General features: G+C 42.0%; 4 protein-coding genes across 10 annotated transcripts in view; 1 reads left to right on the top strand and 3 right to left on the bottom strand.

The window, feature by feature from the left end:
- Positions 1-11806, bottom strand: part of hspg2 (heparan sulfate proteoglycan 2) — a 78029-nt gene extending 66223 nt beyond the window's left edge. For 5 of the 7 annotated variants that reach the window (XM_067239857.1, XM_067239852.1, XM_067239853.1 and 2 more), the window contains exon 1: positions 10697-11406. In XM_067239857.1, coding sequence (XP_067095958.1) covers positions 10697-10765 — 69 coding nt within the window. In that variant the 5' untranslated portion in view covers positions 10766-11406. Of the gene's footprint in view, positions 1-10696 lie in introns of all 7 variants that reach the window. The other 2 variants (XM_067239858.1, XM_067239854.1) reach the window with 2 other exon arrangements.
- Positions 11807-11874: 68 nt separating this feature from the next.
- casp9 (caspase 9, apoptosis-related cysteine peptidase) lies at positions 11875-14899 on the bottom strand. The gene is made up of 11 exons (XM_067239859.1): positions 14885-14899; positions 14566-14712; positions 14223-14430; positions 14030-14122; positions 13880-13941; positions 13569-13745; positions 13364-13453; positions 13122-13269; positions 12844-13035; positions 12582-12691; positions 11875-12347 (listed from the first exon to the last, which is right to left on the bottom strand). Exons 2-11 carry the CDS (start codon positions 14710-14712, stop codon positions 12231-12233), a joined length of 1344 nt encoding a protein of 447 aa, XP_067095960.1. The 5' UTR covers positions 14885-14899; the 3' UTR covers positions 11875-12230.
- A 367-nt stretch (positions 14900-15266) lies between these two features.
- Positions 15267-20428, top strand: dnajc16 (DnaJ (Hsp40) homolog, subfamily C, member 16). The gene is made up of 15 exons (XM_067240438.1): positions 15267-15405; positions 15721-15898; positions 16014-16080; positions 16199-16520; positions 16633-16817; positions 16912-17016; positions 17112-17270; positions 17475-17605; positions 17746-17923; positions 18034-18216; positions 18446-18522; positions 18657-18737; positions 18845-18925; positions 19069-19239; positions 19531-20428. The coding sequence occupies exons 2-15, from the start codon at positions 15726-15728 to the stop codon at positions 19979-19981; spliced, it is 2364 nt and encodes a 787-aa protein (XP_067096539.1). The 5' UTR covers positions 15267-15405; positions 15721-15725; the 3' UTR covers positions 19982-20428.
- agmat (agmatinase (putative)) lies at positions 20428-26739 on the bottom strand. Its single transcript, XM_067240439.1, has 7 exons — positions 26264-26739; positions 25633-25835; positions 22423-22471; positions 22132-22327; positions 21788-21967; positions 21553-21637; positions 20428-21465 (listed from the first exon to the last, which is right to left on the bottom strand). The coding sequence occupies exons 1-7, from the start codon at positions 26569-26571 to the stop codon at positions 21389-21391; spliced, it is 1098 nt and encodes a 365-aa protein (XP_067096540.1). The 5' UTR covers positions 26572-26739; the 3' UTR covers positions 20428-21388.
- Positions 26740-26860: the final 121 nt, after the last annotated feature.

The following is a 26860-nucleotide window of genomic DNA, read 5'->3' as shown; positions in this document are numbered from 1 at the left end:
TTCTGGTGAGAAGTGGCAGACGCAGCCAACCGTAGCGCCGCACTTTAACACACTCTCACCCAGTGAACAAACACTCTAATGCAGGAGTTTTGAAATAGGTCAGTATTGTAACACTAAAAGCTGTTCCTCAGAGCTGGTACTGTAACTATATGAGATAAAAAGCACATATCTAAAAAGGCTCTTATAAGACATGGATTCTGCTTTTGAAGAGGAGATTATACTCCCTCTTGATATCATGCACATCCAAAAATAAATCTTTCCATTCTTTCCCCCCCATTAGTTACAGTATTAGTGCAAGTTAACATTGTTGATGCCAAGGAGCTCACAGGTCATGAAGCAAATCCACCCACACTAACAGTGTGACCTCAGCTTAAGCGAACAAGGAACTTTCCAGGTTTGAGACCGTGTTTTGCAAAGGAAGTGATTTCTTTTCCCCGATTGAAGGATCATGGCAAAATTAAACTCCAAGCCAAAAAGTCTGCATCAGCTCTTAACAGCCAACCTCAGGCAAGAAAACGTGAACATTCCTGCAGCCAATTATTTGGGTTCAGCATGTGAGACGGGATCAGGTGCCCACTTTGTCTGCATGAAATGCTTTGTCTCTGATTGGCTGTTCCAAGCTCCATTCACTGGTTTAAATCCTTGGATTTAGACTCCCCCTGTCACCCAATGACAAAGGATCAAGGAGCCGGGCACTCGCAGACCACAGGATTATCTCCTCTGGGTCATGGAGGAGAGGTTGAAGATGAAGAATCCCAGGGAAGCAGAGGTTACATTTCAGGCCCTTTGTTGGACAATGCCAAATGCAGCATACTGTAGTTCAACCTAGAGTAGGTATTTACAACCTTAGCTACACAAGTTATCAACACTGACCCGCATTATTTAAAGACTTTGTTTCACCGACGTACATTGGTTCTTGATTTGATTATGTATAGAGTCATTGGGCTGTCTCAGCATGTTCCTAAATTAAACCGTAAGGCGCGCTAGGAGAAGTCAGGTCCAAACGACACTGGCTCAGCTTCTCCTACAGTGTAACAATAAAACGAACTTGGCTAAAAGTAGTGTAAACTTTGAATGTTTTGGTAGCTGTTGTTTCAACAGTGGGATTTTGTGCAAGGACCGTATCATGCTGTTGCCTCTGGAAACCAATAGGAAAATCCCAGCCAAGTGTGGAGTGGTGTTAAAGGAGACGTTGATACAGTCTGGGACTGCAGGATAAAGATATGGATTTGAATGAGAGCTGGGGAAAAAGCAGACAGCAGACTTCCAGTGATCCAGGCACTGCTCCTGTCCAAGGTCAACAGGCACTGTGCCCTGGGAAGTTTCTGGGTCGAACAGGATTTCGAATGGTGTTAGTTCAATTTCACATTACTGTGTGTGAGTATACTTGATGACATGGTTTTAACAAATGTCTTCTTCAAATTACAGCTTTCATGTTGTCAAATTGAGATGACTTGAAGTCGTATATGTCTGGACCATGGCAGTGCCCACTCATTATGTTCCCCATCCCACCTTACAACCAGTCGATTAACTCTCTTGTTACAAAAAAGACTAAGCTTTTCAGAAACTCATCCTTGACGGTAAAGAGAACATACATGAATTTGACTATTCAACTCATAGTCACAATATTTAGTGCATGTGAATACGCATATTACAATCTAATTGATTTATCAAAGACGCACTTTTATTTCAAATACTATCATTAGTATACCTGGAAGAGTGGATTTCACATGATACCAATCCTGAAATATTGAGAAATATGTTCCTGTAGGACGCTCACTTCCCAATTGTTTAAGCATGCCATACATTTACATTACTTTAGAGATAGTGGTAGATAGCTTCTCTTAAAGGTGTTAAATGTGATAAAACACCTTGGCTGGCCATGTTTAGACAGGGGTGACAATGCTAACAGAACTCTTCTATAATGACATGACAACCATCCCATTGTTCTTTTAAGAGCCTGGAGGGAGGATTTCCCCCCAGACTGAGGCCCGCCTGTTTCATTTAATAATAAGCAGATAAAATTCAGACCAAATTAAACATTTCCCTCCCTTAACTCAGGCTTCCTTCCTTAGATAATCCTAAAATAAACACATTCATCGATACAATGCAGAACAATAGCCAACTCTAAATGAAGTTATAAACATCTAATAAAGCATGGATAGGTAAATATTGTTTTAGTAAATGATTGCTCAAAACCAAACTGCGTGTGACTTATGATCTTACTGAGTGCAGCCTGGTCATGAAAATGATTCAACATCCATATGTAATATACAGCAGGGCCTCCACCCTTTGGTTTCCTTTTTAGGGTGTCTGTCCATTTATCTTAACCCTAAGTGACAGAAGCAGAAACACCCCATAATATTCCCCTATAACTGTGACTGAACTAATGAGCAAAAACACCACCATCAGGTAATTGGAAGCACAAACGATACTGAGGTTGGTCATTTCGGATGGGAGACTTGAAACCTCTAAATGAGTGTGCCTGTTCCTGTGCTGCTTAATACATGTGCTCATTACAATGAGCTGGCCCATGTAGGAGGTGGACATGAAAGAAAGCAGTTAACGTGTTTGTTCCATTTAACAAGAAACCACACCCATGGTCTCTGGGGCAATGAACCCCCAATGACCCATTCATATCATAATCATAATGGTATCCTATTTGTTACTTTCATTTAAACCTATTTTAAAAGTCTATGAGCCTATAAAAGTCTACAGAAAAAGATTGCAAGGCGTGCAGTCTTCGTTAAGAGTGTGCAACATGAATATCTTACCGAGTAAGTAAGTGTCAGTCAAATGAAACAAGTAGGACTGTTATTGGGTTTATAAAATCCACATAATTGAAGAGGCCGCTGCCATCTGCCCAACACAGACACCATCAGAGCCGTCAGCTAGACTCCCCACCAGTTGACAGATTAATCTCACCTGTCTTTATAATTCAAAGACTGGGGTAATTTGAGGGTGCGCTCACACACACCAACTACTTCGCCCCAACCAAGACATCTGTTTGCCAGAGGTTTATGCAACAATACAAGAAAGCAGGAGGCCAATCCGGCCCATTCATTGGGAGCAGATGTGAGGCATCCATTTCCTACAATAATAGGAGGTAATTACAGACATGGAGGGGGGTTCCACATGTCCATGTGAAAATACACGATGGTTCTGGTCAATAATCAAGGCGGCAGGCAGTAATACCAGCAGAGCGGACAAGCAGTGAAACTAAACTACAGTCTGACTCTCTGGCTCAGACACATCTTATGAGCCAGGTCATGACCTTTGGAAAAGTGAGACTCTAAAAAGGTTGGTTTCAGCCTCATCATAGCGTCCCAGCTACTTCTTTGGACATATTTTAACATGCTTCAAACAGTCCAACATTCCTAGCCTCACTGGTAGCCCCCTTCTAACTCCAACATCTACTCCAAACTATATACGTGAGCAACCATGCTTCTGGCATGGCTCCAACAGGGGGAAACAGAAGGGTGAAGTTTGACATGTGCACACTGGAAGAGCTTGAGTCTGTGCCATGGAATCTGACTAGCAGTCTCACCTCAATGCCAAATGTGCCGTCTGGTGTGCTCGACTCCACCCTCTGTGCCTGTGACAGAGCCAGAACAGAGCCCCTGCAGTGCTGAGGGGGAGAGAGACTGGGCCCCTTCTGGTCTTGGCCCTGACACAGCTGAAATTACCAATACAGCTAAAGGGAAAAACTATTTAATTAGCCCTTTGAAAGCAATTATCGCAAGACTTGGCTGAATGATGGCTGCCTGGGTTAGTCTGACTTGTACACTGAAGTCATCACTGCCCTGGATGGTTGAACGAGAGCTTATTAAGGAGATCTTCCGAAAAGGTCATCCTGTAGAGATTAAGCACTGTAGCAACCCTGGTGTGCTACAGCACTTAAAACACATTTTTGTCAAGCGAACTTTGGGATAAAAAGTTCTGAAACCCATAAAACTGGCAAGAGCACAATCATTCATTTAGTAAATAAAAATCATCTCCATAATGAGCAACAGCTGGAAAACACAACCCAATCATCAGCAGGGGTGAGGGGAGTTTAGGTAGACAGTAATCTCCAAAAGACTAATTACCAGAAACTGGGTTTAAGAGACCGGACAACCCATGTGCTTTCAATAAACCCACTCTTGAGACTGCTATCAAAAGAGCATTTTTATTGTTAACCTTTCACTGGGGGGAATGGGTCTTATCATTACGAACAAGGACGGCAATTCTAAACAACTCAAACATAGTTAGGAGAACATCAGCAACGTAAAAAACTGTTCAAATGTTAGTTCTTGGAATAACACAGCTTTCTCAACACTTTTTTTTTTACCTCTGCTGAGACCCTGCAGACACAGCCTGTGAGCTGTGTGTATGGGTGAGGACTCAGCTCCCAGGAATCAACAGATGGTTTGGGAGGAGGCAAAATTATACACAACCACTTTAGGCTGGAAACCACAGAAATTCCCTGTCTGTTCCCAAAACCATTACAAGGCCAACATTCAGCTGCAGTTTCCCTGCCAGGTACTACTGGGTAGACCCTAGAAGAGTTCAACTGAGCTTATGATAGATAACAAACGTCCTGTTGGTTAGTCCAGACACTAGTCTATACACAGTACTCTAATTGTTTTTTGTTTTGACTGTTGAATACAGTACACTCCACGCATGAACCACTTGAGGTGAAACATTATTCTGCCAACCTCACCACGGCAATGACCTTGAACGATTTTCAAAGGGATGCACTTGACAAGGTGTCTGTAAAATATTTGAAAGGAACAATGTCTAATGTAGATGGCATGCCACACAGAGCCATGATATGGATCTAGGGAAGCAGTGAGCCACACACGGATCCACATTCCAGCCTTATCAAACAAGAGTTGGACTCTCAATCCCACAACTTCTCCCATCATGCTCACACACACATACATCTGTCCAACCTCAGCTATTTTTTCAACAGGACCACCACTAAACACACCCACATCACTCGAGCCACACTCATAACCACCCTCCTCAGGAGAAAAATCGCCTTGACCCACAAAGATGTGAGCTGATGTCTGCTTGGTGGAAAAGAAAACCGCAGAGGAGTGGAAAGGTAACATTTTAAGTGCTTGATTTAAAAGGTCATCAGTAAAACTTTGCAGTCGATTAGGTCAGATTTTGTATTAATAATGTAGGATAGATGTATTATAGACAGATTGACATAACTCGACATGAGCAGATACAATACATGTTTCAATATGCATTAGTAAAATGACATTATAAAAAACGTTTTGAACCACTACAGAGGGAAACTGACATCCTCCACAGAACACCCTTGCTACTTATGCACCATTACTTTATCCTTCATTGACCCTACAGTTCTTCATCTCTGGCCAACAGATGAAGGAGAAAAGCCAAGGCCTCTGTAATTTGTTCTCACTGTTACACACTGTGAGCGCTATTACTTAGGTTCGATTCAAGAGTTTTTCCATGAAAGATCACTGGTTGGCTTTATAAATTAAACTTGCGTTTGTAACGGAAACAAACCGAGATGAAAAAGATCTCCATTGACAACAAAATAACTGTTGCCGTGATGATCTGCCAAGCAGTCAAAGGCAGTGTATTCATTTCTAGTTCCAACATGTGAAGGTTCCAGGTTATTATGTCTTATGAGATCCAACATGCAGCGTTACCAGCATGAATTCTAAGAGTAGGAGGATGTTAACCATCTGCTGCCTACTTGATACCACCTGAGAGGAGGATTGGTTTTCCCTGACAGAGAGAATACTTGACAGAGAAGTGGTCCCTGGATGTTTATTCCTTACAAGGGGGTTATTGAAGGTGGTGCGTTGAGATAAGGATACCAGGGAAGAAGGTGGACATGATTAAAGGATCAGGATTTTAAAATGCCCAAATTTTTCAGATAGTAGATCTGAAGAGGGAGGGGATAGCACAAATAATGACGGGGGTTTTCTGTGGGTATGTATAGAACAGGACATGCTCTGAATTGTGCACAGGAAAGCCTGAATAAACTTTGCTCCGGGGAAGTGAGGCAGTACTTGTCCTGCAGATAATTCCAGGTTTCATTTCCACAACAGGATGATGATTCAGCACAACTAGAGGTTGCAGACCATCACAAACCACAGCTTCAAACAATGGATTGTCGGCATCCCCTAAATCATGACCCTGTGACCTCTTTTTCTAAACATATCTTGTGATGAAACAGATGACTTGGCCAGATTTCCTCTTCCACTGCTCAGGATGTGTGTGTTGAGTGGTGTTCACACAGGATGGAAAATGAGCCGTTAGTCCATTAAATAAAGGTGTGAGGTAGGCAACCTACAGGGGAGGAGAAAGAGTGATGGAGGCTCTCGTTCTGCCACGGGGCAGCTGCTGACGTGCTGACACAGAGCAGACTGCTGCTGGACTCTCAGGAGTTTATCTCCTCCCTCTCCAGTGGGCCTCTGCCTACTGTCGGATGGCCAGAGAGGTGGAGAGCTGAACGAGACGTAGAGAGGGGTAGAGGAGTTGAGAGGGAGGCAGAGAGGAGGCACAGAGTGCTGACTTGAGAGCTGAACACTTCCAGAAGTAGGGCAACACAGAGGCAAACTGAGACATATTTTGGCAGCGGCTTCAAAAGAGGCCGATTTGCCAACTGTGCTCTATGTTATAGTTACAGTGTTCTGGATCCATCACGTCAGCGGTACAGTACTGGACTGCAAGGCCTGGTGCTTGCTCAGATTTTGCAATTCAGAGAAGGTAAAAGTGTTACACATTTTTCTGCCAAATTGAAATGGGAGGGATTGTAGTTTGCCCAGATTTAAAGAAAAAGTACATTAGTACTAGTTTAAAGGAGAAAAAGCTCAACGGTTAGCCATATAACCTTAGGGCAGTGAAATTCCTTGTGCCTGCTTCCCTTGCTGAACGTCAATGGTTTAATAATGGCCTCTGAGAATGTGCATCTTCTGAGGGGAGGAAAAGCTTTGAGAAAACCGAGCTTCTCTTTTTTAGGGACAGGCAGGGGCTTGTCTTCCTCCAAAGGAAGGAAAGGCATGGGCCCTCTAGTTTCAGCTCAGGGGCTAGGGAGGCACTAGCTCCGGCCATAGGAAAGAAGGAGAGAGATTTTTTCCCAAGATGACAAGGTCAGTCAGGGTGTTCAAACCAGGAAGGGAGGGAAAAAAATAATAATGTGAAAACTACAGTCTACCCCAAAAACCTTTCTGTATTAGCCAAAGAGCCCTTGGTGAAGAGACCAACCCCCATCACTGCAACTCTGAGTGCAACCAGGGAGGGGCTATACATGACAATACATGGACTCCTCTCAACAATAAGGAATCCATCAAGCGATTTAACATCAGGAGACAATGAGGGACTCAAAAGACAATATGCAGTACAGTTAACTTAGCATTTCAATCAATCTCAAGTAAGAGGCAAAAGACTGCTGGGGATTAAAGCCCTTCAACACAGTACCAATAGTTTCTTCAATGCCTCTGGTGACCTCATCATGAACTCTATTGGCTCTTTGAAAGACACCCATAAAAGAGGAGTGAGGAATATTCCTCATTCCTGCAGAGCTGAACAGTTCTTAGAAAACAGGCATCCACACTTCTTAGACCTTCATTTATACTGTATGGATTTTGTGAGTCATCACGGGCCATATTTACACAATGTTGACTTAAATTCAGCTTGCTGCCTTGTAATAATACCGTACAGCCACTAAGAACTTTTCTCTGAAGGTTCTAGACTTAGCATAACTCAACCAGTGACGAGAAGATTACATACAAAGCGATGACATAATGAGGTTGATGTGTGTTTCCTTAAAGAGCCATGTGAGGATCTGGGGTTGGGAGAGGCAGAGGAGAAACAGAGAGGCAGTGGATGTAAAAGGCTCCCCTGTAGCATCGGGCAGCACAGAGAGTATGCATGCTCATGTTAGCACATGCACAATGCAGCTATCTGTACCAGCTGAGTTGCAGCTGTGTTTAGAGTCTGCTTCCCTGTCCGACATGGACGCAACGTACATGAAAGCAGAGCAAAGCTAAACCACACGGCACACTGCTTTGTAAGAAGATATATCCAAGGCGTTTGTTTGTAAAGCTGAGTGTGATTGACTGCCTGTTTTCTGAAACTTCCCTCTTGTGGATACTATTGTTTTACTGGTAGACAATCATTACAGAATTGTATGAATTGATTCTCCTGACTTCAACTCCAATATCTCCAATTGCTTTCAACTTCTTACAAAGACCACAATTGCCTTTGACATGATGAGAATGTTATCTCCAATAGGTGTGGGACAGTCTGACCTGTGAATTAATCACAAGGAGGTGAACTGATGAACTGTGAAACAGTGTCACGTTCAGAATCCTGACCTCTGACCTCCACACAGGCCCCAGTCACACCTCACTGCAGAGTAAATACATGAAGCGCTGCCTGCTCTCCATATGTGTCAATGTGTTTGAAGAGGGGAAAGTCCTATCAAACAAGATGGCCTCTCTTCGGGGGCTGGTTCAACAATGTAATGTTTGTTCCTGCAAATTAGCTGAACACTTCTTAGGGGACTACACTTTCAACACTATTCAAACTTTGGTAGTCCACAAGGACTATAACTATGTTAATTGAATAACAGGGACTAGATCTGATGAGGTAGAAAAGCAATAGAGATTTACTTTGTTTGATTACTTATTCGACCACAGTCTGCATCAACACACTGTTTAAGAGGATGTTGCATCCCAGAATCATGGGGATAGGAAAGAGTTTTACAACATTTATAAAGATAGGGGCTGTCCATGGCCACAGGAATCCAGGCCACCCTTCCCTGCTTCAGTTCACCCCCAGTGAGGTCAGCGGACACTTGTGGCGCTCTATACAGCGAGGGATCTGAGCCAAAAGTCAACACAGCTCACTGTTCTGATGTCGGGAAACAAAGCGACTTGCACTCCTTGCCGTTCATATGGTAAAGAGAAGGCAGCCACACAGACAATAAGGAACCACTACCAACCCTGGCTTTGACCAGCCTACACTCAACAGGTTGCTTGTCTATGGAGAAAAAAATGTCTCTCTGAGTACAAAAATCCAATTGTAAAATAAATACAATACTTAAAAATAGGTAACCTCACCAATAAATTACTTTTCTTGCAAGATCCATAGAGAAAGGTAAGAGTGTTTAACATAGGGATGACGGCACTTGACTGTGTTGCAGCGCTGCCTGTCACCAAATTAAGAGGCTTTATTGACGTTCGTTGTTAAAGCTGATTGATGCAAATGACCATCACATTCCGCCTGAATGGAGCAAGCGCCCATAGCAACACCAGTACATGTGCTTAATTGAATCAAAGAGTCCAGCCTGCCGCAGTTCAAACTCATAATGCAAGAAACAGATGCTCCTGGTTCTGGATAATTCAATTATGTTTCTATTGTCATACTTAGCCTTCTGTAAGCCTGTGGTAGAACCAGTGGGGTGGGCCCTCTAAGATTACTATCAGCAGTTAAGTCAACATGCAAAATGTTATGACCCTTGAGGGAATCCTAAAATAAGTTGAATTACTTTCAATTCAGGATTTGTATTAATGACAATGCAGCATGGCAGAGCCAATGGTCATGTTCTAGTATTAAGGGCCTCTCCTCTCAAGCTCAAAGTTCTGCAAACTTGATGCTTCATGGTTGCCCCATGGTCTGTTTACCTTGGGTGTGTATCAAGCAAGTGTCAGACTTACTGTATGTCTGAGGCTTTCGTAAGAATGCGCTCTCTCTCTCCAAGAGGGATTGCTTTTGATCAAAGTAAAACAGAAGGGTTGCAGGTACTGGGGCCATGACAGCATTTTGTGTCAGAGGGCAAAGAGGTGAAAACTCAGACATGATCTCAGAGGGGCTTGTGTTTATTCTCAGAACCAGACATGAATGACTCTCTCTTATTTTATCCACACCAGATATGGCAGGAACAACCCATGTATTACTTCACAGCCTAGAACACTTTTAATAATAGTGTAAATACTGAATGTATTTCAAGGCAAAACGGATGGAAAACTCAATATTCAAATGATTCATTCAAGACAAATATTGAAGATGCTCCCATTGCTGTACGTTTCCCCAACTTATTAGCCTATTTTACCACACACCCATTTTTTTTCCCGAATAGCCTAAATTCAGTTCCATTTTAGTCTAGTAATTGTATATGTTGAATGTGTGTACCAGTTACTGTAGAGGGACCTGCTACACAGTAACTGTACAAACGGTGGGTATTCATACCAGATCTGATCAGTTCCATGTCAGCCATGTGTCTTCTAAAAGGTACCTCAATGTATTTACATTGCAAAGGAGCAGCAAAGTGTTGCCTGCTTTTTACTATGCAATGATATGTTAAAAACTTCATAAACGTAAGTTAAAGAAAGTTTTAAGGCATGTAGATGCCACTGAGACTATGAATAGCTTGTTTCTATGGACCGAATTAGATCAGCTTCTCGCTACTCGAGGTTCCAGTTTGTAAGATTAAAAGTATCGTTATGAAAAGCATAAAAATCGCATGACTGTTCAGACTGGAATCCCAAATCCTAAATAGGATAGCCCATTCACCACACACGTCTTTACTTAGAATAGACAACCGGTGTAAGTATATGCCTTTATTAGGACATAGAAGCTGCTGCTTTTCAATGAGAATATGGCATAAGGACTAACATGCATTTATACACGAGTAACTCAAAAAAGTATTTGAAAAGTGACTTACATTAATCAGATGACATGTAAATATCAAAGAGACGATAAGTCCAGTCACGGAGTCGATCCGCGTGCCCATTTTCCACCAACCCAGCACAGGCTGCAAATGCTGGGGAAAGGAAAATCAGGCTCCTTCACTTCTTACCACTGCTGTAACGTTTTGCGTGCGTCTTTTCACACTTTCTATGAAAGTCAAAGTTATCTAATGCCTCCCACTCCCGTTGGGACTTCATTAACAGATATTGATCCTTTTATGTGCTTGCTATCTGTAAACGGAATATAAGCGAAATGCGTTCTAAATAAGAGAAATGCGCTTCGCCTCTTCGGCCCCACTTTCACTCGCGAATCCAATCTCGCTCCGAAACTTCGACTTGTGCGCAATGCCAGGCAAGTCACTGAGAAGTCCTACGTTGTGGGCATATACGAACCACAGCCCTGAGTAAAAGGCGGAATGGAATTCAGGGAGTGCTGATAGGAAACTAATCCCACGGTGGAGAGACGCCACCTAGACCTGGCCCAAACAGTAGCCTACTATAAAATCAAATATTTACAAAAACTTTACATTTTTGTTATGAAACCAAAATTTCAACAAGCAGAGGAAAATAATCACACAGCATATTCATCATCAAGTCAGCCATAGCTGACTTAGCGTCAGCCTTAGCGTTTTACAACAAGCCTATGGTCAGGTCTATTTTGTCTAAGATGTTTGTAAAGTATCAAAGAATGCATACTCTCGAGCTATGCGCAGCGCAATTGTTCCATCGCAAGTATGTGAAGTACTCTGTGTTGGGTTAATCTCAAAACACCAATACAATTCTCAATCAATCAATTGTCTTAGTGACATTTGGTGCTTTATGTTAGCCTATTATCCACTTATCCTCCCCCAACTTTCATTAGACAAGGTGTTGACTTGTTGGAAGAAACTTTTTGGGCTTGATTTACTTACCCTGAGCATTAGCGCCATCTGTTGATACAGAAGGTGTAACAATAACTTTATTAGTGGACTACTAGATTACTCTGATTCAACTCCTTCGAAGTGGTAGAGATGGTTTTGGCACACATACTGTCAGAGGGCACAGTAGGACAAGATGAGGAGGTAAGATCAGTTGCTTTCTCATTATTTTCAGGTTGCCCAAAAACATGTCTTTCCAAAAATAACATTTTATAAACGTTTTTAATAAAGTATTGTCATCTTAAGATTGATTGTACAAAGGAGTTTAAAACTGTAAAATGAGAACAAATAAAGAACTGACGATTGGATTTCGACATTAATAATCATTATAGACATCTCGGTAAAACATTCATAAAACAGAAAAAGTATTGATGAATAAGAACAAAGTTGGCATGATTGTAATTGTATGAATTTCTCTCCATGGTCAGAACATTAGTCATGGGTTCATTAATAGTCTAAGTTTAAGACTTTTTTGACAAAAAGTCACATAATACAGCCCTTTTCTCATAAAGTTAATTCTGTGTATCAATTAGTTTAGACAAACTAAACTAAACTACTCTCAAATCTCCTGAGAAGAAACCTTTCCAGACATTTATGTCTGATTTTGTCTCTGGGCTTGAAAATAGAAAAGTTTGCGAAGGAAGTTAAAGGAACCAGGCATCTGTTTATAGAGGCCTTTGGCAGAATTCAGGGAGACTTCATTATTCACCTGTAAACAAACAAACACAAGTTTGCTCAATGCCTACTGTGGGGTTATCTGCTAGTAACAGGAAGTCTAATATGTGATAATAAAGATGTGTGTCTTGGGAAAATAAGCCAAAGGAATAATGTGACCTTCACTTTCACACTTGTGCAATAATACTAAATAAAACAAGAACAATTATGTATGCAGTTTTACCAAGTATGTAAAATGTATACAGTGACTTTTTAGGGGAAATCTCACCATCATTAATATGGTGACCAAGTCATTTTCAGAAGCAGTTTCCTCCAGGATCCGATCTAAGGTCTCTACATACCAGGAGCCAGCCTGGGGATCTCTCCAAGAAACGTAGCCTGTGAAATTCACAGACAAACAGCGACTAGGATGCATACATTCACAGTTATAACTGTATTTATACCGATTAGGAAAAAAGCACACACACACACAACCATCTAGATAGACATGCACACGCACACCTGGAACACGTGCACACACACACACACACCTGGAAAGGTTGAGTAGGACACCAGGATGTCACTGGGTGTGGGCAGTGTGACCCTTGCATCCGGTTCATCGGATGTGCTCAGAGAGTCACTGCTGGAGGACGTTGGAATGGCATCTGTCTGGTCGTCTGCTCCTCCAATCCCAGGCATGACATCATCATCTGGGGACACCTCAAAGCCAATGTCTCGCTCACCTACCAAGAAACGAGAACTGAGATCCTTTGGTCCAGTGTGATTATCTTTCAAATATTGGTTATTGCGTTCCACAATATTTCATTACCTCCCCCACAGGCCTGGATGAAGAACAGTTTAGGCTTCCCCTGCAGAGATGGGCAGTTCTGGCCATTGAGGTAGTTAGTAATGATCTGGACTGGAACCGAGGGCCCATCTATCCCATGCACTGCACCAGGGAAACGGTTGTGACTTACCTACAACATGGATGGGAATGCAATTCAATTTCAGTCTAATGAACCTAATCCAACCTTTGTTTCATTGTAAACAAATAGAAAATACAGGTCTAACCTCAGTCCCATGTGATAGAATGATCACCACACAGCAGTCATATTGGGAATGGTCCATCTTGGACAAAGCTGAAAGCTCCTGTCTTATATGCTGAGAACATTTCATATACTGTATGTTAGTAGTACCCCAATATACTGTATATTTACATCAAATCAGCTGAAGAGTTATTATCATGCAAGGTAAAGCAGGGGGAAATGGCACTAACCTTTTGTCTCAGGTTCCTCTTTACTACAACAACAAAGTTGAGGGATCTGAAACGTTGCTCCAGTTTATCACAGTCTATATCTGACCCTTTACGGTTACTCAGCTCAGACTTTGGTTCAAAGTCCACATTGTTTATGATGAGACACTGTCCACAGGGACTAGCATCCAGCTTGTAGGTCTGGAGAACCATAAGAGAAAAATACACAGAAATTATGTGAGAAGAAGTTAGAACAGAACTTATACAGCAGATGCTCTAGCACTTATAAGTACCACAATGAGGAACTGAGTTTTCGTTAAAAAAGGATGTCCTACCTGAATACTGTCACGTCTAATTCTTCCAGTTGAGTGTGGTCTGAAGTACTCTCTTTCCGGGGCTGTAGCATATATAGTTACACAGGCAATAGTTTTAATTGTAGACATCAATCACTTCAATTGCTGTAGACATGTATGTATCTGACTCACATGGACTTGGAGTGGTTGGCTTCACAGGTGTAGTTGGATAGATAGGGGTGGGGGTTCTGACTTCCACATGCTTATCATTATCCATGGGGGAATCTGTCAAAGACAAAAGCAAATGACACAATTAATTGATAGAGGTGGAACCATTTTTTTACAAATTAAGCCACCATACTGTACCAAGGTAAATAGTACTTACAGACAGGTAATGGCTGTACGACTGGGCGAACATGGACAGGAGGGAGAGGGAGAGTCTGGCTTGGTGGTCTGTCATTCTGTAGAATCTCTGCCAGGCTTTGCTGTCCTGTCTCACAAAGGCACTCCAGAAATGCAGAGAAGGCCTGCCTCCCTCGGGTCTCCAGGTCCCTGACCAGCTGCCTAGCTTGGTCCCTCCGTGGTCCTGAGCTCTGGGACAAGGGAGGAAGAGTTACTGAGAAACACGGTACAGGAAGGGCTTATTCTAATCATTAAAACATGTCACAGCATGTTGGGCACGGAGAAAGTCAAAGCTGTTTGGAATCTCTTGACATCATTTGGTCTACCTTTATTTCATCAATCATGTCCTGAGTGAAGATTCCTCTTGACAGAAGGCCATCATAAATATCTGAAGGGTCCAGAGCTCTCACGAGATTCATTCTATTGCGCTGGAGAATCTTTTTATCGCGTTCTTCCATCCTGGGATTGATCATCTGAAACAGAACAACGAGAGGCAAATTATAGAATAGACGTACTTAGCGAGTACGCGCTATTTATATTATATAGACTGTGTTAAATGAATAGCACAGTAATGCATGACAATCCATGTAAAATACATAGATAACCGTTAAAGTGTTTCTTTGTTGAGTAAAACGGCAATCTTACCAGTTTCCTGTTCACTCTCTTTATACTGCCCTGTTGTTCGGTTGTGACCAGAGAATCGGTTGTGACACTACCGTCTTCCTTGTTTACATCAGTCTCAAATGTGATTGGAGGATTGTAAAACTACACTGGGAACCCATACAGACACTTGATTTATAAAACCCCGCACGCCGGATGAACGGCGTTGACCAGCTTTGTAAAAACGAAATAAACCTAATGGAGTTAAAATCAAGTGTACTGATACGCACATGTACACGAAATACTCAAACTCCCAAACTGCCTTTCGGCATGAAGCGTCTGTTCGTGGTTGTCCCACAACGTCCTCTTTTTTCCAATTTCAGATAGAAAGCGCATCCCTGCAGGATGTCTTGTGCGACGGGGTAGCAAGATAGCTGCGTGTGTGCTAGGATGCTCCAAACATACGTTTTAAATTGCAGATTAACAATGACATAAATAATTTATAAGAATTGACATGCTGTCAATATGTGACGTTGGACTGGGCGATCTGATCATATTCTAGAGAGGTGCTTGTTGGCTTGAGTTGATGCTATTATTTACTGATTTGGTATGCTAGCTATAAGCTAAGACTGAATCTGTACTTCTTCAGCTTCGTAGCTAACTAGCCACTGTAGGTCCGTGGTACTCTGTTTTATCATATTATATTTCGGCTAAGCCTTCTTGCCAGTTGTATTACATTATAATAGGCTAGCTGGCATATTTTTGTGTTCTGCCGCAGATGACTTTTGCTCAGATCTGTTGATATTTTGATCAAATATTTGGTTACAAACCCAGTTCTTAAAACGTTTGAACACTGATCGTAATTTGTATTTCTCGTGCAGAGAAAATGCCAACAGCAAGGATGACTATAATGTTGGCTGGTACAGTGATTGTTTGCATACTTCTGGTTGGCTCAGTGGAGAGCGCCCCTGAGGCAGACCCATACAAAATCCTTGGAGTGACTAGGACTGCAAGCCAAGCTGAAATCAAGAAAGTGTACAAGCGCCTTGCGAAAGAATGGTAAGATTGCTTGCATTCAGTCAAAACAAAAACCTTGTGGGTTGTACAATAAATAGTAGCATTCATTACCGTATTCATTACTCACGAATACGGCCCTCTTTTCTTTGTCTGCAAGGCATCCAGATAAAAATAAAAACCCAGATGCAGAGGATATGTTCATCAAGATCACCAAATCATATGAGGTTAGATTTCTCAGTATTTTCAACATCTGGACACATTTGGTTAGTTTAAGTCTGTCATTGGGAAAATCACCACACTGTGCAAAGTGACCATATTAATATACTCTCTTCCCTAATCTAGATATTATCCAATGAGGAGAAGAGGGCAAACTATGACCGCTATGGTCAGACTGACGACACTCAGCCCTATGGTCATGGTCACTACGGAAACCGCCCCGACCACTTTTACTTTGACGAGAATTTCTTCAACTTCCCCTTTAACAAAGGCAGTAGGGACTTTGCAGATAGCAAGTATGCACTGCACTTCAATCAATACGTCAACGATGTGGTGCCTAACAGCTACCAACGGCCATACCTGATCAAGATCACCTCTGATTGGTGCTTCAGCTGCATCCATATTGAGCCAGTATGGAAGGAGGTTGTGCAAGAATTGGAAACACTGGGTATTAAATAGAGAATAAAACTGAGAACTCAACACTAGTGTCATAATGGACTGTATTGTATATGATCCAAAAGTAATTGTGTGTGTGATTTGTGGTTTTGAAATCTTGACAGGTGTGGGTATTGGGGTGGTGGATGTGGGCTATGAGAGGCGCCTGGCTAATCATCTTGGTGCTCATCGTACCCCATCTATACTGGGGCTTATCAATGGCAAAGTTACATTCTTCCACTATGCAGTTGCCAAGGAACACTTGAGACAGTTTGTTGAGGACCTCCTCCCTCAGAGACTGGTGGAGAAGGTAAGCACATTGTTTGCTAATACCCTTCTTTCATTCTCACACTATATTGGACACAACAACTGTGTGTGCTAATAAACTGTAAACTATGTTTCAGGTAACAGACAGGAATGACCTACAGTTCTTGAACAGCTGGCATGAGCTCAATAAACCTCATGTGCTGCTGTTTGACCAAGTACCTGTGGTCCCTCTATTGTACAAGGTAGGACACCAAGGAGTTTAGCATTAGCATCAACTGTGTTATATCTCATAACATTTGAGTCAATGTTAATTTGTTACAATTTCATTTTTCTTCAGTTGACAGCATTTGCCTATAAGGATTATATGCAGTTTGGATATGTGGATCAGGGCCTGTCAGAGACTGCTAACCTGCTGAAGCAGTTCAACATCAATACATACGCTCCCACCATCTTGGTTTTCAAGGAGAGTACAGACAAGCCGGCAGACATTATACAGGTACAGTGGATCCAGGACATTATAATGTTAATTAGTATGTTATTTCTTTCCTCTGTGAGTAAAACGTTACCAATGACATGACTACAGTGCAATAGACAACTCAAAAAGTTAATTGAATACTTAAATAGTATCTCTTTTAATAATGAGTATCAGAGTTTCTTTTAGGTAAGTCTCCTCATGTTGCATGTTTTTACCTGTCCTTAGGCGAAAGGGATGAAAAAGCAGATTATTGATGAGTTCATGTCAAACAACAAGTTTCTTCTCGTCCCTCGATTGGTCAACCAGAAGCTCTTTGATGAGCTGTGTCCTGTCAAACAGTTCCACAGACGGCGGAAGTAATATACCCCTAACGTCTTTATTTCTTTCCTCTGTACTCCCAAAATACGTTTATTTCTCTATAAATGACATAATCCGGTTGCATTTGATCAATGTCAATACATGCATCAAATGGATTCATCCTTCTCAATATCAATAGATACTGTGTCCTGTTGATCACTGGTGAGGAGGAGAGTTTTGCTGCTGGCCACCAGGCCTTCCTCTCCTTCGCCTCCACCAACAACAGGGAGGTGGTGAGGTTTGCCTACGTTTACCAGCAGCTACAGCAACCACTGTGCGATATCCTCCTCAAGAAAGAGGGCACACCACCTCCACAGGTGCGGACATGCTCCCACTGCAAAGTTGAAGTGCTGTATGATTTGAGTTGTTTAGTCCAAAATGTTTGTGTATTGAGTTCTTGCTGGTCTATGTGTGTGTGTGTTTACAGGTCCTAATACTGGAGAGGCGCAACGCTGCAGGGAAGGTCTTGTATAAGCCGGTGACTGGCGGGTGGAACGGCAGTGAGGAGGACAAGCAGCGTCTACTAGACGAGCTGGAGCGCTTGCAGAAGGACCCGTCCATCCTCAACTACGACGCCATGCTGCCAGAGCTCAACAACGAGTTTGCCTCGGTAACTTACTAATCCCAAAACCGACGGTTGGCGTATTTAATGATCTCAAGAGAAGCTGCCATGAGGATGAATTATTCAATTGATTTATTTGCTCATTTTCAGTATATATATATTTTCCAATCATATCTATATATTTTTTCTCACATTTACATTGAGTCTATGAGGATTCAAGACATCGGTTGTGTGGGATCAGAAGACTGACAGGGCAGTGTACGTTTTCATATTTCAGATGTTTCTGATCCGATGGATATATGCATCCTATGATTACCTCTCTGAAATCATAGATGATATTCTTCACAATAATTGGTAAGTGCCCTATCCATTCTTTTTGCCAATATATACTTCCAAACAACAAATAGCCATATTTCAATGACACTGTAGTCAAATATAACCATCAGAATAGTGCAAATAAAGTAACTGAATCCATTATTATTTTACAGGCGTGAGATGATGCCCCTCTTGTCTCTTATCTTTTCTGCTTTATTCATCCTGTTTGGTACTGTGGTCATCCAGGCCTTCAGGTAGGATGTTTCGCTCTTCATAGTCGTTTTTCTACTTCCCGTTAATCAGAAAATAAACCCAGCTCAACATGAAGAATTGCAACTATGTCTGTCTTGTCTGATATCAGTGACTCGAGTGAAGACAAACCAAAAATGAAAGAAGCAACAAAGTCAGAAAATGGGTCACCGGGAAGCAATAGTACCTCAAGGCAAGACTTAATCTGTCATTCAGGCAACATCCCCTAAGATTCAGTATTTGATTAGCCTACATTGGACTTGAACGTCAATCTTCAGTATTTTGACTTCACACTTAAAGCATCAACTGTAGCTAATTGTATCCTGTGGTTCACAGCCGACTTCCTAAGAAGAACTTTGTGGAGGTGACTGAGCTGACGGACATTACGTACACCAGTAACCTGGTGAAGCTGAGGCCAGGACACATCAACGTGGTGCTGGTCCTCACAGACGCCACCAAGAACATCCTGCTCAGCAAGTTTGCCAAAGAGGTCTACTCCTTCACAGGGTCAGTTTTACCTCACGTGGTCTAGAGATTCCTGGCCGTGCAAAATGACGTTGTGTCCTTGGGCAAGGCACTTCACCCTACTTGCCTCGGGGAGAATGTCCCTGTACTTATTGTAAGTCGCTCTGGATAAGAGTGTCTGCTAAATGACTAAATGTAGAGCTGGAAGTGGCAAGCATGCTATAAAAACAATTACTCATGCCTTTTACTGACTGTGTTGGAAATATAGGGTGCATAAAGACCTACCCTATCAATCTTGTGAAAGCTGATCATACCCTTCTCCCTCCTGACTAGGAGCCTGACTCTGCACTTCTCCTTCCTGAATGTGGACAAGCACAGTGAGTGGATGGCAACACTGCTGGAATACGCCCAGGACACGATGCAGATCGACGAGGACGAGGACGACAGCGCCAGCCACAAGGTCGACTACACAGGCTACGTACTTGCCCTGAACGGCCACAAGAAGTACCTCTGCCTCTTCAAGCCCGTCTACACTGGGGAAGACCTGGACGGGAAGTCCTCCGAGGACGAAGGGGGCTCCACGGGGCGGAGGTCTCGACCCGGCTCCCGGGAAGACCACCCACCACGAAGGTCTGTTGCCCGGTCGCGCTCCACCTCCACGCTGCAGATCCACCACAAGCTGGACCGGCTAGGGCTGTGGATGGAGAGGCTGATGGAAGGCACCTTGCCACGCTATTACATCCCTGCATGGCCGGGACTGGACAAGATTACAGCAAACAAGTAGAGGGTCACATGACTTTGGTCGTTGAACATTCTAAAATATGAATGAAGAGACATACTTGTACACATTTTAACTAGATGCCAATATGTCCTCATAGCAGTGTTTCTGCTGTGAGAATGTGATACTTGGGACATTTTGAATCCAGTACGCATGTATGTTATTTTCGATGGAGACCACCAATCAGTCTTCATACACCAACAGACTTGTCTCATATTCTGCTGGAGCTAGAACTGCCTTTTTGCACTGGGATAGGCTATTTATTGGTTGCATATGCTTGGAAAGTACAGTAAGGTCAATGAGAACAGATACCATTACTATTTGACAGTGTCCAATCATGTTTGTCTCCGGATTGCATTCTCAGCATGTTTATGTTACTTTAAATTGCTGCTGTGACAACCTGTAGATGAGTAAATCTGAATCACTGTGGTCACCTGTAAACTTCTGCCTTGACAACCATACCATTTGCGCTCACAACCATCAGATCCTGCTCTGATAACACTGTCTCCACTAGCTTACTGGCGATCGATTGATACTGTGAATAGATTATAGATGCATGTGTCCAGGTCCTCATGATTTTGTTTACCTTTTAGCCTGAATTTTTATTTCCTACATGTTAATGTTTTCTGCCTGTGCACTATACTGTAACAACAATGCCTTCTTTTATCCCATGGCTGCTAGAATTCCATGTTCTTACTTGGTCTCATGTAGGTATGTTGCAACAACAAGCAAGGTATGAACTTTGTAACTCTTTTGTAACTCTTGAGTATAACTTGGTTATACTACCCATGGTTAGTCCTAAACAAACCAAATCTTGCCTGCAGCTTTATGTAGCAATGCATTGACTTTACTTTAGAGGAGCAAGTCTCATGAAATGTGTCCAGCTGTAAATGTCTTCCGAATGGTTATGGTTGTTTAATACATTATCTGTCTCAAAGGAATGAGGGCAGTGACATTCAATATTCATAACAATTGGATTGTGCTTATTCCTTTAGTTTCAAAACATTAGCATTTATATTTGATCAAGACATGTAAATATTGTAGATAATATACCATATTAACTACATATTACTTGTATTTTATTATACTATCATACTGCTGTCCAATGTGATCCTGTCATACCAACAATGTCATTTTGTTCCGTTACAGACATGTGTTTTGGTATCTAGTAGAATAAATTGAGAAGACATTTGTTTTACAAAAACACTAGACTAGGACCATATTTGCAGATATGTGATTGTTACTGCAACAGTGCATTATCCTCTTGCTGTGTGTAATAAATGCTTTGTTCATATATGAACAAGTGATGATACATTTCCCTTCAATTACGTAGACAATTTTATTGAAACTGTCATGTAAAATCAATTTCTCTATTGATTTACATTTTGGTGTTTTTACACAGGCCTGTTTTGATTAGTCGTAGTATTTTATCTTTGGGAGCACGCACATCATTTCAAAGAGGAGGTTGGCACCAACCAGTGCTGTATTACCTGTGTAAAAAGAAAAGTACAAGTTGATTCATAGTTTTCTCACTAATGTTTTTGATATTTCTGATTTTGTATTATTTTTCCTCATACCTGTGGTATCATAGGGTGGTGACACCTCAACCAGATCACACCCAACAAGATTTAAACCACGGCACCCCCGGATAATTTCTACTCCCTGGATAGAAACATACATTCAATATCTTAATTATACACTACGCTAGTTACACAGACCAAGTCAAGCTGACAGTACAAGTGCAGGTGCATGGTGATTAACATCTCCACATCAGTGTGTGTACTAGTGACCCCAGGCTGATTGAAAGCATACCTGTATGGGTGTGAGTCCTGCTATCTCTGGTGTACCCGTGCCAGGGGCAAAGCCGGGGTCTAGAGCATCGATGTCGAAGCTGAGGTACACAGGACCACTGCCCATCTGGGATCTGACCTCAGCCATGAGGGGGGTGAGGGACTTGAACCAGCATTCTTCTACCTGGACTACGCGGAAGCCCTGGAGGCCACACAAACACACACAGGACACAGGCTTGAGGAGAATCTTCTATTTTTGTTATTTTAAAAACTGCCTGTGTTAGCTGACAGAGCTAAAACCCAGTCAAAGTCACTTTTTAACCATACTGTTCAGTGTACCAGTCACCTCCACAACATAAGCACTACCTGAGCCCGACTCCACTCATAAGCATCAGGGGAGTAGCCAGTGCCACGCAGGCCGATTTGGACAACCCTCTTGCAGTCCAGCAGTCCCTCCTCCACACAGCGTCTGAAGGGAGTGCCATGGCCGATCTTCTCTCCCAGAACCACATCACTGGTGTCAGCATGGGCATCAACATGGATCAAACCCACAGGGCCATGCCTAACAAACAGAAGGCAGTACAGAGCTAGTACACCAGACTCCTACAGTAGCTTTGTTGTCAAGTTGTTGGTTTTGCAAAATGCAGGACTGCTCACTTCTCAGCAACTGCTTGGAGGATTGGGTATGCAATGGTGTGATCACCACCTGTTGAGAGCAAAGTACAGACATTTGACCTGTAGGGTTTTTTATGAGGCAATCCAATGTGGTTAATAATTAGAATAAATTTGGACAACTTGAAGAACAAGTGTCAAATGTCTTTAACCTTTTGGAACTTCATATTGAAACAACTAAAGCAAACCTTAACTTGCAAACCAAATATATACTAGAGAGGATACAATTTCTGGGGAAATTGTAGGGTGTGCTTGCTTGCGTCGGTTGCACAGGGGTCTGTATATTTTATATAAAAATGCATCGGGCCTACTTATTATTTATAAAGATTACATAGATTTAAAAGCATCTTTTTTTTGCTGCTCATTTACAACTCAAAATACGAGTGAAGTGTAGAATGAAATATGACGTCTTCTCATTTCCCCTGCAAGAGGCAGCTGACAGGCTGAATCAAAACGAATACATTTGGCAGACCGGTGTACAAATGGACCTAATCTCTATGACTTAAACGTCCTTTTAAGTTGTCCCTTCTCGTGATATTTTCAGGCATTTAGCCTACTCATATTGCATTCATTCATTAATAAAGAACCCCCTTTGAAGATTATTCTACGACTTTACCGGCAGAAGATAGAATCGCGATTCAAACAGTACCATCTGCTAACTGAAAATATGCCCCCAAAAACGTAAATAAGCTTGACATTTATTTAGTGGAAAATAGCTCATTCATAAAAAGCTCACTGGTAGCGATCATTGTCAGTAACAACTCAAAATGCGATATAGCCCTGTGTGGAGAAGCTGCCCCGGTAAATTCTACTACTACAGTACAGTACTACTAGTAGACTACTGCTGTGTTCGTCTTGATAGCGATTGCGTTGGTTGAATTCGATTAAACGTTCCGTTGTACGGTTTAGGCTGAAATTAATTATTTTCATGAACAGATTGACAAAGTTTAGGCTGTGGCAATGAAGTTCAGGTTAGTAGTCAGATAGTTTCCCTACTGAAAGACTTTTGAGTAAGGGGAGTGCCGAACATGTTCTGTTGCCGTTTGACTTAAACAGCTGAGGAGTTGTTGTTAGCTACTCACACTAGTGTCTCGGGTACAGTAGGCTACAGCGTTGCAGTGAGCTACACTGGTTTGAAACCACAGGTAATGGTAATTTCACCAACAAATCGTTTACTAATGTCAGAATAAATCCTACAACGAAAATGTATATGTGAGGAATGTTTATTTTAACGATTGAAAACAGATACATCATAGACCACTGTAGTATGTGTTGCCCGGGCAACACAGGCTAATGTCATGATGCTAATATGTCAGTGAAATAGTAGACTACTGTTTCCGAAAGTAGATGTACTTCCTTAATAATATCAGCTTATATTGTACATTACACATCACAATTGTGTGTCATATCACAAAGTAAAATGAGTAAATATTTATCACCCTGGCCTCTTTTCTTGTGGCGTTTCTGCAGCTGCCTTGCAGTAAAGCTATAGTTAGCCTAGCTATCCCCCAAGTTAACAGATGCCAAACGAATGTTCTGCCAAAGGTAGTCACGCGTGTTTTCGTGACATTATTGCAGACCGGTGTAAAAATTGACCTAATCTCTATGATTTAAACGTCATTTTAAGTTTTTCTCTTCTCATGATATTTTCAGGCATTTAGCCTACTCATATTGCATTCATTCATGAATAAACAACCCCTTTGAAGATTATTCTACGACGTTACCCGGCAGTAGAAGATGGAATCGCAATTCAAACGGTACCATCTGCTAACTGAAAATATGCCCCCCAAAACGTAAATAAGCTTGACATTTATTTAGTGGAAAATTGCTCATTCATAAAAAGCTCACTGGTAGCGATCATTGTCAGTAACAACGCAAAATGCGATATAGCCCTGTGTTGAGAAGCTGCCCCGGTAAATTGTACTACTACGGTACAGTACTAGGCTACTGCTGTGTTCGTCTTGGTAGCGATTGCGTTGGTTGAATTGGATTTAACGTTCCGTTGTACGGTTTAGGCTGAAATTAATTATTTTCATGAACAGATTGACAACGTTTAGGCTGTGGCAATGAAGTTCAGGTTAGTAGTTAGATAGACTTTTGATTTAAGTAAGGGGAGTGCCGAACATTTTCTGTCGCCGTTTGACTTCCTAAACAGCTGTGTACTGTAGCTAGATGTTTTTGTAGTGTGTCTCGCGTAAGCTACAGCGTTGCAGTGAGCTACACTGGTTTGAAACCACAGGTAATGGTAATTTCACCAACAAATCGGTTTCTAATGTCAGAATAAATCCTACAACGAAAATGTATATGTGAGGAATGTTTATTTGAACGATTGAAAACAGATAACGCTACATCATAGACCACTGTAGTATGTGTTGCCCGGGAAACACAGGCTAATGTCATGATGCTAATACTTCAGTGAAATAGTAGACTACTGTTTCCGAAAGTAGATGTACTTCCTTAATAATATCAGCTTATATTGTACATTACACATCACAATTGTGTGTCATATCACAAAGTAAAATGAGTAAATAGTTATCACCCTGGCCTCTTTTCTTGTGGCGTTTCTGCAGCTGCCTTGCAGTAAAGCTATAGTTAGCCTAGCTATCCCCCAAGTTAACAGATGCTAAACGAATGTTCTGGCAAAGGTAGTCACGCGTGTTTTCGTGACGTTAGTGACGCAGTGACGTTAGTAACGTCAGTGACTGTGGCTAGCAAATTAGCCACCGTTAGCTTCACTTTTCGCCACAAAAACTTAATTTAAGCTTAAACCATGCAACGGAACGTAAATTCCAATAGAAGCAACTCAATCGCTACCAAGACGAAACTTTTGACACCTACGTTGTCTATGTAGGCCAAGTATTTACTGAGTTTTAGGGGGGCAAAAAGAAATAAAAATAATAATAATAATATATATGTGAGAGAACAAAGGTTGTGCTCTCGCCGAAGGCTTGAGCACACCCAATTACTGATAGTTTAAATTTACAATGTCAGTCTTGCCATTTCATTGAACCTGACAAATCTGCATGTAGCCACCTTTTATCAATGTCCACATTTTGAGATGGGAGGTGATGATTAATTATTCTTTCTCAAGATAACATTCAAATGTGTGATAATAATAGTATCCACTTAAGGTTTTCATTAAGCAGATGCCAGAATCCAGAGTTGCACAATTGGAGATGTCCCAAAGATTCTCACCCATGGTCAGAGGGATGCAGCCAGTGGCCAGGACTGTGCGGTAGTGCTCCCTGATCCTTCTACAGGTGTCCTTCAGATCATACACATTGACATTGACGTCCCCAATATCAGCCACCATTAGGGACTCATAGGGGGCAGCCCTGGTGCCACTGTTATAGGCACGCAGCATTGCAGACTCTGCTCTAATCTGACGGGGGCCAAACCTGCATAGAAGGACAAACATCGCATATATGAAGTTGTCAAATCATGATTTTACAGAATGCCAATGAGGCCTAACAGGTGTTTAGTTCATCTAGGGTGGATTTGGGTGATCTGGGAAATTTCTTGGCATGCATTTTCTCATGGGAGCTTCTTGATTGATAATTGCTCTGCCTCTTTCTTACACCACACCAATCCAGTTTTGTGATTTCAGTCATATAACATCCATGATAAACCTAGAGTGAAAATTATGTGGACTACACATTGTCAAAGCAGGAAAAACCCATTAGAATTTAGGAGTCCCACATTACCCAATGTCCCGGATTATTAAATTCACCCTACCCTAAATTAGGAATAATGGTTAGGCTTGTTTGTTAGGTTCATAACAAAAAAACGGACTAAATGAAGTGGTGCTGTAGCGTATTGAGGTTACCTTGCTCCAGGTCGGTTGGACGTTCCAGTGTCAATAGGTATACCAATAAATGCTGCATCAAGTCCGTCGGCCGTCTCTTGATAAGGTAGCTTGCCCATTGTTGCTATTCCCGAGACCCTTGCAACAAATTCGGCACTTGGTGGGACATTGAATGGCTTGCCTGAGCATTTTCTTATGATAGTAATGCCTGAGTTTGGTCTGTTCAACCATTCGCTGCACGCCACAGTAGTTCGATTTACAACTCTAGAGAAGTTGTTGACATTGTTGTATAATAATATTTTCCTTACAAAAATCCAACTTGAATTCATGTTTTTGAAAGCTGGCAGGATACCACTACGCGTTTAACAAGACTGCATAAAAACTCGATTGTCTTGGGTTGCAGGATAAACTGATTTTTCTAATACTTGGACTAACTTCGTGTGTAGACTTCTGCCTTTTCCAGAAAGATTGCAGGCTGTGCAGTACAGTGCAACCAGAGCCATATATAAAAGAGTGCAAATGGGTCACGGAAAACGTAGGCGTGTATCTGTGCTTCTCACCCTAGTGGCGGACATTGGAAAGGGCTGAATGAACCCTCCTACGTAGCCACAGTAAAAA

This window comes from Osmerus mordax, chromosome 7, assembly GCF_038355195.1.
Source record: "Osmerus mordax isolate fOsmMor3 chromosome 7, fOsmMor3.pri, whole genome shotgun sequence".
NCBI classification, from domain to species: Eukaryota; Metazoa; Chordata; class Actinopteri; order Osmeriformes; family Osmeridae; genus Osmerus; species Osmerus mordax.
This window is presented reverse-complemented; position numbering and strand designations above follow the sequence as displayed.